The sequence below is a fragment of the Archocentrus centrarchus genome, chromosome 18, assembly GCF_007364275.1.
Source record: "Archocentrus centrarchus isolate MPI-CPG fArcCen1 chromosome 18, fArcCen1, whole genome shotgun sequence".
Classification (NCBI taxonomy): Eukaryota; Metazoa; Chordata; class Actinopteri; order Cichliformes; family Cichlidae; genus Archocentrus; species Archocentrus centrarchus.
In genome coordinates this window covers 8,505,564-8,519,153 of record NC_044363.1, presented here as the reverse complement: position 1 = coordinate 8,519,153, position 13,590 = coordinate 8,505,564, and the positions used below count along the sequence as shown (strand labels likewise).

The 13,590-nt window shown below is 39.8% G+C and overlaps 1 protein-coding gene across 1 annotated transcript; it reads left to right on the top strand.

Annotated features, from left to right (window-relative positions):
• The first annotated feature begins 9,917 nt into the window (after nt 1–9,917).
• On the top strand, nt 9,918–11,483 carry LOC115797427 (ladderlectin-like). Its single transcript, XM_030754007.1, has 6 exons — nt 9,918–10,021; nt 10,100–10,135; nt 10,481–10,587; nt 10,681–10,815; nt 11,003–11,114; nt 11,345–11,483. Exons 1-6 carry the CDS (start codon nt 9,961–9,963, stop codon nt 11,410–11,412), a joined length of 519 nt encoding a protein of 172 aa, XP_030609867.1. The 5' UTR covers nt 9,918–9,960; the 3' UTR covers nt 11,413–11,483.
• The last annotated feature ends 2,107 nt before the right edge of the window (nt 11,484–13,590 follow it).

The following is a 13,590-nucleotide window of genomic DNA, read 5'->3' as shown; positions in this document are numbered from 1 at the left end:
GGTCAAGGGCGAGACACTAGCTGGCCTTTTACAATTGTGTAAAAGGCCTTTCCAAACCAAACTCCTGAATTTCAACCCCAGCCCGCCCCTGTGCAAGGGTCTGTGTGTCTGTCATATAAACACTGTGGCAGGCTGTACTTGGACCCAACAGTGGACTCAAGACAAGAATTCAACTTAAGCTTCAGCTTTGTTGCTGGACAAACAGGACTTACAGATAGCCAACAGAACTGGACGAAGCCAGCGTAAGAAACTAGGAATCTTACTCAATCAGAACTACACATAGACAGGAGAGCACACAGTGGGCTGGAAGCCATAGACTATGCAACAGACAAGTGGAGAAAACACAGAAAACATGTACACACGTGATAATCGCAGCGATGGCAGTGTGACACTGAAGCTTCGATACGTGCTTCGAACCCTGAGCTTAAAATTCCATAGAACCACTGCTTTGAAGCCTGCTTTGGGGCAAAAAAAATAAAATAAAATAAATCATGTGACATATGAAAACAATTGTGTGTGTAATTAAAAGCACTGCACTTATCCAGGAGAGGGCGCTGTAATTGAAGCACTTTTGAAACAACTGGTTCAAGTGGTTCAGTGCTTCACAAAAGCTTCATTTGCCCATCACTACAAGTCACTCAAGCTCCAAGATCTAAAACCCCTCCCAGATTGCACTACAAAAGTATAAAATTGAATAGTAAATTATGTGTGATATAAATATCAAAATCTGATTTTTTTATTACATTGCTATAACTTTGGTTAATTCAGAAAAAGAATTAAAAGATTGAGCTGACTTTGTGGTGTATTGTAAAGCACCTTGCAGATGTACAAAGGTATAAGTTGAGTCATGAGGTGAGGAGGCTGTTTTTTTTTAGCACACTATAATGCATGTAGCCTCTGTGGGTACATTTCAGTGCCTTTTGTCTTTATGCATTATAAGAAAAAAACAACAGAAAAGACCCAGTTTGTCTATATTCATATGTAATGAAGTACCCATTCTTTTTTAAGAAAACCAAAGATCTTCATGACTGATTTTGTAATATGCAAAACTTGAAGATGAAGGTGTTTAGCAGATACAACAGATACAGCCATCTCTGTAGTGATGTTCAGTGTGGTTAAAGCTCTCTGTGATCATTAGTGTGAAGCAAAAAGCACCTCATACTGAATGATCATGAATTCAATAATGATAAATAATTCAGAAACATGTTTTCATGGTTGACACATATTAAAAATAATGTGTTAGATTTTAAACCAAAACAGTACAAAAAAGTGTCATTGTCCAGAAACTTGTGTACCTAACTATATTTGTATTTTTGATCATGTTTGAAATGGATTGTTCAAATCCTAGATAGTACAAGTGAAGAAACCAAGAATTATTTTAAATGAGTTGCACATACAGACTTGTAATCGTGTCTTATCGTGTCTTATCAACCAGTCCTTAAAGTGTTATGTCTGAACTAGATTTCTCAACCTAATTTAGCTGTCTCATAGAGGTAGCAATAAAACTATCAAAGGAAAGAAGAACTTTTGTGCCCACAGACATAGCAAATAAGGAACTGCAGATGCCCACAACACAAAATTGCACAACAGGCAGACAGATATTGTATTTCTTTATTAATTAATGACAGACATTGAGCACAAAAAGAGTTTTAATTATGTTAATGCAATATGTACACTATGTTGACAAAAGTATTCACTCATCTGCCTTCACACATACTTAAGTGAAATCCCATTCTAAATCCATACAGTTTAATATTATGACTGGCTCACCCTTTGCAGCTATAAAAGCTTTGACTGTTCTGGAAGGGTAAAATAAATTATACTGAGATAAGACTGCTATGTTTTTTTTTTTTTTTTCTTTCTTTATATCACAATGTAGGTGGACAGCATTAGAAACATCTTAACTTAATGCAATGAAATGCCAGCACAAACTGCAGCCTCCAAAACTGACATGAAATTGAATCAACATTTTTTGGACATAGTCTTACAGGTAGTACAGACTGAGAAAACTATTTCTTCTTAATTTAATTTTCTTTTATTTATTTATTTTATTTTACAGGGACAATGCACAAAGTCATGATGGAAAATTATTAGATTTAGCCAAGAAGGCAAATTTTTCATCTGCTGTTGCATTGGGATTGCATTAGATTACAAAGTGGTGCCAAAACACACAAACACACACTCAAACGCACACATGGATAGCAGTGGAAACACTATCATATTTTTGGAACTATAGGTTGAGAGTTTCAATCCCAGCCCATCCACTATGGGTCCCCAGACTAGGCCCCCAATGCTACTCAAGCCTGCTTTGGAATATGAGTGAGAGATATAAGATTTAAGCCACCAGAATACAGTATACTGTAAGTGGACACAAGATGAGAGTCAGGAACTGTTCTATTCTTTTACACTCAACATCCAGACTGACATGGAAACAACTAGTAACTCATTGTTCCAACATACACAAGAAGCAACTGTTATTGCAACTGGAAATTAATGAGGTGCAACACAAATGCTACGGCAAAGGGAACCAGGATATCACCATCCCCACACCCCAAGAACAACTGCTACACTGAATGTGAGAGCAGCTGACCTGAAAGAGAATATGGTGGCTAAGTTGGAAACCTGGACCCTCCATGGCCGATAACCAAGACTATGTGAACCCTCTGAAAGTCTACTAGAAATAGTAAATGCTGTACACAATCCCTATTTTGACTACCACTGAAACCAACCAGTTGATGTATACCATGGCAAGAGTGATTGAACAGCCACACGGAGCAGTACTCTGTATGGAAAAGAAGACTAGATCCTAAGATTAAGGTAGCATGGAGGGAAGTTAGCCAGCTATCACTGCTGCAGAAAGGTGTGATGAAAAAAGGGGTACCTAACAAGTACAACAAGCTGTACATGAGACCTTAGAAACTGCCAAGCAAAGACTAACAGCCTTTTGACTGGTACTGTACATTTAGACTTATTTGTAAAACAAAGGTACATTGTACCAGCACACTCACATTGACTCAGTATTTGTCTTGTCTAAGTGGGTGCTTGATTAAAATAGGGTCTAATATGTATTATTCGGTTTTGATTGTATCTCAGAAGTAGAATCAATTTATTGTCATCACATGCCAGACATGTAACGAAAAGGAGTTCCAGAACACCCATCCAAGGGAAGATAAGTGTCTGTGGCCTTGCAGCCATCAGAGGCGCTGCCATTTCTCATGTCTTAGAAACCAAAAATACCCCAGGAACCTTTTTTTTCTTCACATTTATCATACCATATAATTTGTAATATATAACTGTTAGAGAGGTTTCTCAGAAAACCTGCTACTCACTCAGGCACCACAAAAAATATACAGGAAGTTTTTATGAACAATAATTCATATTTCAGTCTGACACCCAGACAGTCAGCAGCAAGACAACATGGAGGTCAGAGCTCCCAGTATCAGACTGTATGAGTACTGAGTTTGTGTGTCTGCAAAAATATATTTAGATTAAGACTTAAGAAAACATTGAAAGGCAAATTAATATATCCAAAATGCATCCATATACAGTACCAGTCAAAAGTCTGAACACACATTTTTGCATGAAGCTTAGTGTATATTATGTAGAGTTGTAACTGCTCACTGATAAACACACAGGAATTGGTAGTAATGAAATAGAAATAGAAAAGAAAAAATATCAAAAGAGAAAAAAGTTTAAAAAAAATGCCATGGTAAATATGTTTCTCTTTTATTTTTCTTCCAGTGATGGATATACTGTTGTTGTTGGTAACAACAATTGGACTTGGTGAGTCTCACACACATGGTAAGTAGATAAATGTTCAGTGTATTCCTAGCAAAAATATCATATAGCCTCAATTTCAAGAAAGTACATGTAGGGATGCTGTGTTTAAAAAAAAGAAAGAACAACAAAAACAACAAGAACATTAAAGCCTCATAATCCCATGTTGATCACAAGAGAATATAGAAAAGCTCATAATAAAGACAAAAAAACACTGAATCATTTTGTATTTGATGGCAGGAGCACATTTCAAAAGTTAGGACAGGGTCATGTTTACCACTGTGCAGCATCCCTTCTTCTGTCGTAAACAGTTTGTAAACAGAGAGCAGTTACTGAACTTTTCCCTGAATAATGTTGTGCCATTGTTGTCTGATATAGAATTCTAACTGATCAACAGTCCTGGGTTTTCTTTGTCATGTTTTTCATTTCATCATGTGCCAAATGTTTTCAATTGGTGAAAGGTCTGGGTCCACAGTCAGACCAGTTCAGCACCCAGACTCTTCTATTATGAAGGCATGCTGCTGTAATAGATGCACTGTCTTGAAAAAAGCCATCGCAATGGAAGCATATGTTGCTCTTAAACCTGTATATATCTTTCTGAATTGATGGTGCCTCCCCAAATGTACAAGCTGCCAATTCCATAGGCTCTGATGCACCCCAAACCATAAGAGATGCAGGTTTTTGAACTGAGCGCTCATAACAACCTGGACAGCCCTTTTCCTCTTTAGTTTAGAACAACTATAGAGGAATGTTTGAAATAGATTGTTCAAATCCTAGATAGTACAAGTGGAGAAACCAAGAATTATTTTAAATGAGTAGCACATACAGACTTGTAAGCTTGTCTTATTGCAGCAAGGTCAAACACTACATAAAGGGTTATGTCTGAACTACATTTCTCAGCCTAATTTAGCTGTCTCATAGAGGAAGCAGTAAAACTTTCAAAAGAAAGAAGAACTTTTGTGCCCACCAACATAGCAAATAAGGAAATGCAGATGCCCTTGGTCAATTAAATGAGAAGTTAAAAAACTGCACAATAGTCAGACAGAAATCATATTTCTTTATTCATTAATGACAGACACTGAGCACAAGAAGAGTTTTATTCTGTGTAATTATGTTAATGTAATATGTACACTGTGTTGACAAAAGTATTCACTTGTCTGCCTTCACACACATCAGCACTGCTGGTATTTGTTTAGACTCTTTCGTTTCAGGTGATCGTTTGGAGTTAACTTCAATACTTACTTCCTCCAAACCATCAACATGTTTATTAGATCCCATTCCTACTAGACTGGTCAAAGAAGTCTTTCCAGTTATTTATGTTTCAATCTTAAAATGATCAATCTGTCTTTATTAGTTGGCTATGTACCACAGACCTTCAAGGTGGCTGTAATTAAACCTCTGCTTAAAAAGCCATCACATGACCCAGCTGTCTTAGCTAATTATAGGCCAATCTCCAACCTTCCTTTTCTCTCAAAGATTCTTGAAAGAGTAGTTGTAAAACTGCTAACTGATCATCTGCAGAGGCACGGTTTATTTGAAGAGTTTCAGTCAGGTTTCAGAATTCATCCCAGTACAGAAACAGCATTAGTGAAGGTTACAAATGATCTTCTTAGAGCCTCTGACAGTGGACTCATCTCTGTGCTTGTCCTGTTGGTCCTGTTTGATACTGTTGACCATAACATTTTATTACAGAGATTAGAGAATGCTATAGATATTAAAGGTACTGCACTGCAGTAGTTTGAATCATGTGTATCTAATAGACTCCAATTTGTTCATGTAAATGGGGAGTCTTCTTCAAACACTAAGGTTAATTATGGAGTTCCACAGGGTTCTGTGCTAGGACCAGTTCTATTTATATTATACACGGTTTCCTTAGGCAGTATTATTAGAATGAATTGCATACATTTTCAGTGCTATGCAGCCAATACCTAGCATTATCTATCCATGAAGCCAGATGACACACATCATTTAGTGCCCTGCACAAATGCTTTAAAGACATAATGACCTAAATGACCTCACATTTCCTACCTCTAAATTCAGATAGTTGAAAATATTGTACTCAGCCCCACAAATCATAGAAACATGGTCTCTAACTAGATACTTACTCTGGATGGCATTACATTGGCCTCCAGTAACACTGTAAGGAATCTTGGAGTTATTTTTGACCAGGATATGTCCTTCAATGCTCAAATTTAAAAAAAATATGTAGGACTGATTTTTTTGCATTTACACAACATTTCTAAAATTAGAAGCATCCTGTCTCAGAATGATGCTGCAAAGCTAATTAATGCAGTCATCACTTCTAGGCTAGACTATCATAATTCATCATTATCAGGCTGTCCTAAAAGCTCTCTGAAAAGCCTTCAGCTAGTCCAAAATGCAGCTGCTTGACAAGTGACAGGGACTAGAAAGAGAGAGTATATTTCTCCCATGTATGCATCTCTTCTTTGGCTCCCTGTTAAATCCTACCTTTGGGCTTAAAAATAAAGCCAATGCAGAAGTGCTAAAAAACTGCAGTCTCTGAACTGAAATGGTGGCTCCAAATAACTCAAATATTTAAATGACCAACATGACAACCACAAATGCACATGTTTGCCGTGTGTTAACAATTAAGCTAAGGTATGAGTGGCACTGTCACTTGGGATAACCAATTGAGAGATAACCATCAACATGAAATCATGGATCCATCCTGCTTTTAATCAGTGATTTAGGCTGATGCTTGTGGTGAAACAGCATTTGCTAGGTCAGAGACTGAATCAAAGCCCTCTAAAATGACAGCACCTCTATATTTTGGGTTACTCATGCCTACTATATCTTTCAAAGTGATCCAAGATAATTTGCAGCCATTTTATCCTCCAGTTTTGTTTTGAAGTCCTGTTTTGCATGTTGAATGTTAATTTTCAGCTCCTTTGTGGCTGTGTGCAGCCTCTTCAGGACTGATCTGTATGAGAGTAGAAGGCGGACACAGTTGTGGTCTCCATCTCTCCTGGGAGAAGGAGACCACAACTGTGTCCACCTAATTTATGCCATATCTTTTCTCCTTAATATCACAACACTCATCCATTTTTATTTGTAAAGAGAACATGATTCTTTGAGGGGGTTATGACAGTCATGATGTGTGTGTACCTCAAAGAATGCAAAGATGCTTCAGGACCAACGGTATTTTCTACAAAAGTAAAGTAGATCATTGAGGTGTGTGTGCGTGTTTGTGTGCATGCATGTGTAATTAAAAGCATTGCACTTCTCGAGGTGAGGATGAGTAATGAACCCAGTTTTCAAACAATTGCCTCAAGTGTTTTTTTTTTACATCACAGAAGCTTCATTTGCACATAACTGAAAATCGGGGTGATAGGACACACCATAGAGCACAGCTAAATAGAACCTAACTAACTTAACTAACAGAACTTCTCCAGGGGGAAGTGACAGAGAAGATGACACTTCTTCGGAGGTCGACGATGGAGGAGATTCTGGGAGCTGATGTTGAAGTGGTGACGGGACAACCTAGACATGGGTGATGCTGGACCCTCAGGCTCAGGTAGAGCCGGACCCTCTGGCTTAGGCTCAGGCTACTCAGCTGGAGTGGAAACCTCTGGCTCAGTTTCAGGTTCCACTGGCTGAGATTGTTCAGGCCTCACAGCCAGCAGCTCAAACAGCTGGCATTCGGGACTCATTGGACACTTGGAACCTTGGGGTCACATTTGATTCTGCCTTCACTTTGGACACTCACGTCAAGTCTTTGGTTCATTCTTGTTTCTACCACCTAAGGAACATTGCCAAATTGAGTCTCATTGTGTCACACTCAGAACTTGAGATTGTCATTTATGCATTCGTATCTTCCCGTCTGGACTATTGTAATGCCTTGTTTAACTGTCTTAGCAAAAGCTCTTTAGAATGTTTACAAGTTGTTCAAAATGCAGCGGCAAGGCTTCTTATGAAATCCTCTAAGTATTCTCATATTACCCCGCTACTGATCAAGCTTCATTGGCTCCCCGTGAAATTCAGAATCCATTTTAAAATTTTAGTTCTTACTTTTAGAGCACTCCATGGACAAGCGCCTCAGTGAACTCCTGCATCCATATACTCCCATCAGATCATTGAGATCATGTGACCAGGGTCTCCTGGCTATACATCCCTCAAGACTCAAAACGAAAGGAGACAGAGCTTTTGCCTCTGTGGCCCCCCGTCTGTAGAATTCTCTCCCAGTCTCCCTGAGAGCGGTGGATTCGGTGGCATCTTTTAAAGGACAGTTAAAAACTCATCTTTTTAATATTGCATTTGCTTAAAGTTTTCTTTGTACTTTGTTTTACTGTTGTGAAGCACTTCGTGGCAGCTGCCTCAAGAGGTGCTATATAAATAAAGTTTTACTTACTTTACTTACTTACAGAACAGGATTCACTGGACATTCAGAGCTCACAGGCTCCAGATTCTCTGGGCATGGGTGGCTCTGGTAGCACAGAACCCACTGGCACTGTTTTTTTGGGGGTTTTTTGTATCAGCCCTTGCTTCTGTCTGCTAGTGGTACATGCTGTGCAGGGGCCTGTCCTTCCATAATGGATCCTGTTCTTGCTCCTCTTCTTTCTCGGCAGTCGTGAGAAAGAAAAACTTCACAGCACTCAATGCAGTCATGTAAAAACTATGTACACACCATGATTCAGTAGCTTTAAGTAACACCTTAAACAGCAATAATTTTCAGAACTCACTTTTTACATAAGTGTATCTATGGTTGCAAATAAGCCCAAATAATCACTCCTCCCTTGTCGTGCTCAGCAGCTGGTATAAGGAGTTATGTGACTGTGGTATTATCTTAACACACTTGAATCCTACAGACCAGAAAAAGTGTCAGAAACCTCTGCTTTTTTAGCAGCAGTGACATTTTCTAATGATCAGTTAATCAAGTGCATTTGATGAGCAGAAACTAGCTCCTTCTTATCCTCTTAACTCCTGTAGAAGTGGGTAAGAGTCCTGTGAAAAATAAATATATTTTTTAAAATGTTAATGTTTTTTACAATGGTATGTTGTACAGTTGTGTCATGGCTTTGCTGACAAACTATTTGAACATAATTCGATCATTTGTTTTACAAAAGTAACTTTGCATACACATACATCTGAATGTCCGCTTACAGTCAATATATAGTTTTCAATGTTTCTCCATTCCAGGCACTCACTAACATCATACACCATTAACATGGTTGTCACAATGAGGGGCTGTGTGCGGAGGGAGAGGACCCAAGTGCAGGACTGACGCAGATGTAAACTAATAATGACTTTATTTCAAAAATACAAAAAATACAAAACTCTAAATCTCCACCAGGGCAGGAACAAACTAGAAGCCTGGGAGAAACCAAAAACCAAAACACACAGCTAGGAGGGGAACACTAGGGGGAAACAATGACGACGACGCAACAATGAACAAAGGAAGACTCAGGGCTTAAATACACACAAGGGAATTAGGGCAAGTGGAAACAACAGGGGATGACAGGTGAACCAAATGAGACTAATGACAAAGGGGAAGCAAAATTAAACACAAAGCACAAGGAACACAAGACTGTCAAAATAAAACAGGAACTGACCTAACCAAAAACATGCTGCCTTAACAGACTGACAAAGGGAGTGAGAACATGACCAACTAAACCAGACCTGGGACAAAGGAGAGACACTAAGAAACACAGAACTAAACCAAAGGGAACCTAAATACAAGAGGGTCATGACTTACACACACACGGGAGTACAGGGAAAACCAGAACATGAAAAACAAAAACAGAAAACAAAGAAACTAAGATTCAAATACTAAACTATAACCAAAACTAGAAATAGAACAGAACTTCACAAATAGAAACCAAAACACTGGGCCACCGGCCCAGGACCATGACAATGGTGTATGTGGCAAGTGCAATGGCAAGCAAAGTCTAGAGGAGAGTTCTGGAGTATGTACAGTATTTTACAGTATAACAAAGGCATTGACTGTATCTATGAATTCTTAAGTGTATAATTCTTAGTAAGTTTGATTTCCGCAAATGTATTGTGGGTGTTGTCAGGAAGATAGCAAAAAAAAAGACGTCACAGAGCAGGAGGAAGGGGCAGGCATTCTTCATTTTATAATCGGTTGACTTCTCTTTACTGACCTGCAGTCTGTACGAGTCTCCTACAGAAGCATCACTAATTCCCATCTCATCATCTGCAACCATGAGCATGCTGACTGTGTGTGCACTGGTTTGTACCACAGTGGCTCTGGCTGGATCTGCTGGTGAGTATTATGCCATCTATGCATGATATTACAGAAAAGTACTGAATTCTCAATTAAATGATATCTCTAATTTTATAGTTCTTCCAGAGACAAAGGCTGAAAGCAATGAAAGAGGTCAGTGTCTTTCAGATTTTCACTTTAATACTCTTCTACTGTCATCTGCAGAGATAATAGAGGAAGGTTACAACTACAGTTTGTGTTAATGTTTCATGTGCTTATCACTCTTTTTTTTAATGTTCTAATATGCTTTATATTGTCTTGCTATTGTGGATTGTCATGTCAGTTTTACATTTTATTGTATTTTGTTATCCTATTTAGATATAATTTGTTATATTTCATGTTATATTTTCGATGTTAAATTATTGTTAAAATATTGTGTTTATTAATTTTTAATAAACACACACATATGTAAAAATTCAATATACTGAATGGAGACTCCATATTATCTACCACACACAGCAAAAACTCACCTGATCAAGAGGTCCGTCGGATGTGGTGGTTGGTTTGAGTTCAATCGTCGTTGTTTCTACTTCATTCCGAAACCTATGTCTTGGGCTCTCGCTGAGGTAATCCCATTGTGAATGATCCTCCAGTGACTCAGTTTTGCTTCCATAAAAGATTAATTTAATTGGATTAATTTCTTTGTGTCTTCATTGTAGAGAAACTGTATGTCCCTGGGGGGTCACCTTGCATCGGTGCACAACTTCATGGAGTACCACGAGCTTCAGAGACTCATACTGCATCATGGTTATGAGTACCAAGAAACCTGGATTGGTGGCTCTGATGCACACCAGGTACTTTAGTCAATGAAAACAACTAAGTGTACAATTATTATATATGCAGTATGTGTACATGCAATTTAATACATGCAATCCAATAGTTTATGTTTCTATTGGACATTTTAATTGTGGTGTTCCTCAGGTCTCCATCCTTACTACCCCAATATTCTTCTAACTGTAATCTGCTCTCTCTCCTCTCCAGAAGGGCCATTGGATTTGGAGCGATGGCAGCATGTTCTACTATACCAACTGGTGTCCTGGAGAGCCCAATAATGCAGGAGGTCACCAGCACTGCTTGCAAATGAATTATTCAGGTACAAGTTTAAGTGATGCTACTCATACAAGATAAAAAAAAAATACACTCAAACACAAAAAATATTTTATAATTTAACAGAAAATAAACTTTTTTGTTTGTTTGTTTTTTTAATCAAATCAATTAGTGGTTTTCAATATGAAAAAAATGTGTTTTGTGACAAGGACATTATAAACCTGATCATAAACTGCTCAACACATTCAGTGACTTCCTCTTTTTCTGTACTTCCAGGTAGAAAGTGCTGGGATGATTTGAGTTGCTACGATCAAAGACCTTCTGTCTGTGCCAAGAACATGTGATGACTCCTGGATTCAGCAGTGACACGGGAAGGCATGTCCTTGTGTCATCAGCATCATATATTCGCTTTAATCTCCTTTCTTCTTCATTATCGTACAATCGCTGTAATGCTACTTAAGGAATTATGGGGCAAGAATCAGAAACAGAAGGTGGCTTATGTCTAATAAGACTAGCCTGAGTGTTGAATGAAAAGAATGCTTTATCTTTGTTTCCTGGAGAGTAAAATTGTCTTTTTTGTGTGCAGAAATAAAAGATGAATGCATTGAAATGGGTTGGTTTATGAATCTTTTGTAATTAACATAAAATATGTAGAATATATTGCACCAGAAACAGCTTAAATTATGACACTAAATAACACTGCACATTACAATGTGAAGTAAATTTTTATCTATGTGGCTTGTACCGCCACATAGAAAGAACAAAGGAACAAAACAGAAATGCCATAAATGTTTAATCATTCTGAATTTACATAGTAAAGTCACCGGATGGAGCACCCTCGAGCACCCCGCCCAGTGACTCCAAAAAGGGTGGGTACTCTGAACTGTCATTCAGCGCGTAAGTGCAAACAACAGTCCTGACCCATTCCCAGGCCCGAAGGCACAGGGAAGCAACCCTCTCATCTGCTGGTGAAAACTCCGATGTACAGGCAGCAAGCCGGGGGGATACAAGAATACCCACCCCTGCTCAACGCCTCTCACCGGGGGCAACTCCAGACTGGAACACAGTCCAGCTCCTCTCCAGGAGACTGGTACCAGAGCCCAGGCCATGCAATGAGGTAAGCCTGACTATATCTAGTCAGTATCTCTCAACCTCACACATTAGCTCAGGCTCCATCCCCACCAGAGAGGTGACTTTCCATGTCCCAATAGCCAGTCTCAATAGCTGTGGATTGGTCCACCAGGGCCGCCACCCTTGGCCACCGCCCGGCACACACTGCACCCGACCCCTACAACACCTCCTGCAGGTGGTGGGCCTACAGGAGGGGGAGCCCATGTTGTCTCTTTGGGCTGTGCCCGTCCGGGCACCATGGGCTAATGACCAGCCACCAGACACTCTCCCTCGAGCTCCCTCCCCAGGCCTGGCTCCAGGGTGGGGCCCCAGTAAGCCTATCCTGGGCAGGGTAAATAGTTCCCTTGTTGCCATTTCCATATGGGCCTTCTGAATCGTTCTTTGTCTTTGCAGCCAGCCTGTCTTTTTCTATATCTCTGTCTTCCCTTGCCCTTTGTCAGTGTCTTTTCACCTTCCCCCAGTGGTTGGTGGCTCCGGTGTTTTCTAGCTGTAGTATGTTTTCCTGTGAGTATAGGATTCAGTAAGTTTATTGTTTCAGTTTCCTTTTGTACTTTTGTACCATCAGCCCTCAATAAATGGTTCACCTCAGTCTGGCTCTGGATGTCTGCATTTGGATCCTCACACTTCAGTCTCCATGACACTACATTCTGACCAGAATAGTCTCAGCAGACACAACTTTTGAGAGTCCTGAGGAGTTTCTTAACCACTCAACATTTCTGGGGATGGTGGCTGTGCTCATCCATGCAGGAGAGAAGGAGGAAGTTGGGCAAAGAATTAGTTTCCTACCCTAAGTATGTGGACCTATTGCAAACATGGTTAAAGGACTTTTTCCTTCTCTCTCCAGTCACCTTTGTCAATACAGCAGCCCAAAACCCAAACTTTGCCAAATTCAGTCAGCTCCACACTGCTGCTGCAGCCACAGCAAACTCAACAGTCATATTCTGCAGCTTTCACTTCTTCGCCTGAGCCCCCTGTGATAACAATTGGTTGGCTCAGCTTCTCATCAGCAACCCACTAACCAGTTCTGCACTCTGCCACCTTCCCAACAGCCTCCTCATCTCTCAAGAGAAGGAAGCGTGGCTCTTGGGAACGGAAATTTGATCTCCACCCTAAAGACTGCATTACTTCTGATGAGCTCATTTCCCTGGTGTTGGGCTTACCTCCACCAGATCCATTTCCAGGCTCAACTCCACCGCTCTGCTCTTCCACTTCTGCTCCTCCACTCAGTCTGTCAGAGGTTCCACTGCCTAGCCAGTTTGTGAATACAGATTTTGTCTCTCCAGCTCCCGGTGTCAGTGTTTTCATCATACCAGAGACTGCTCCCATGTCTGCCAACATTGGGTTTTGTCTGTGTAGATTCTCAGTCATCCAGGTCATAGTAGTCTCTGGAG

Bases quoted from the DNA above. Each gene is read 5' to 3' on its own strand.
- LOC115797427 (XM_030754007.1), top strand. From the start codon at position 9,961: ATGAGCATGCTGACTGTGTGTGCACTGGTTTGTACCACAGTGGCTCTG. The intron at 10,588-10,680 runs GTAATCCCATTG...TCTTCATTGTAG, and splicing joins TGTCTTGGGCTCTCGCTGAG to AGAAACTGTATGTCCCTGGG. The intron at 11,115-11,344 runs GTACAAGTTTAA...CTGTACTTCCAG, and splicing joins CTTGCAAATGAATTATTCAG to GTAGAAAGTGCTGGGATGAT.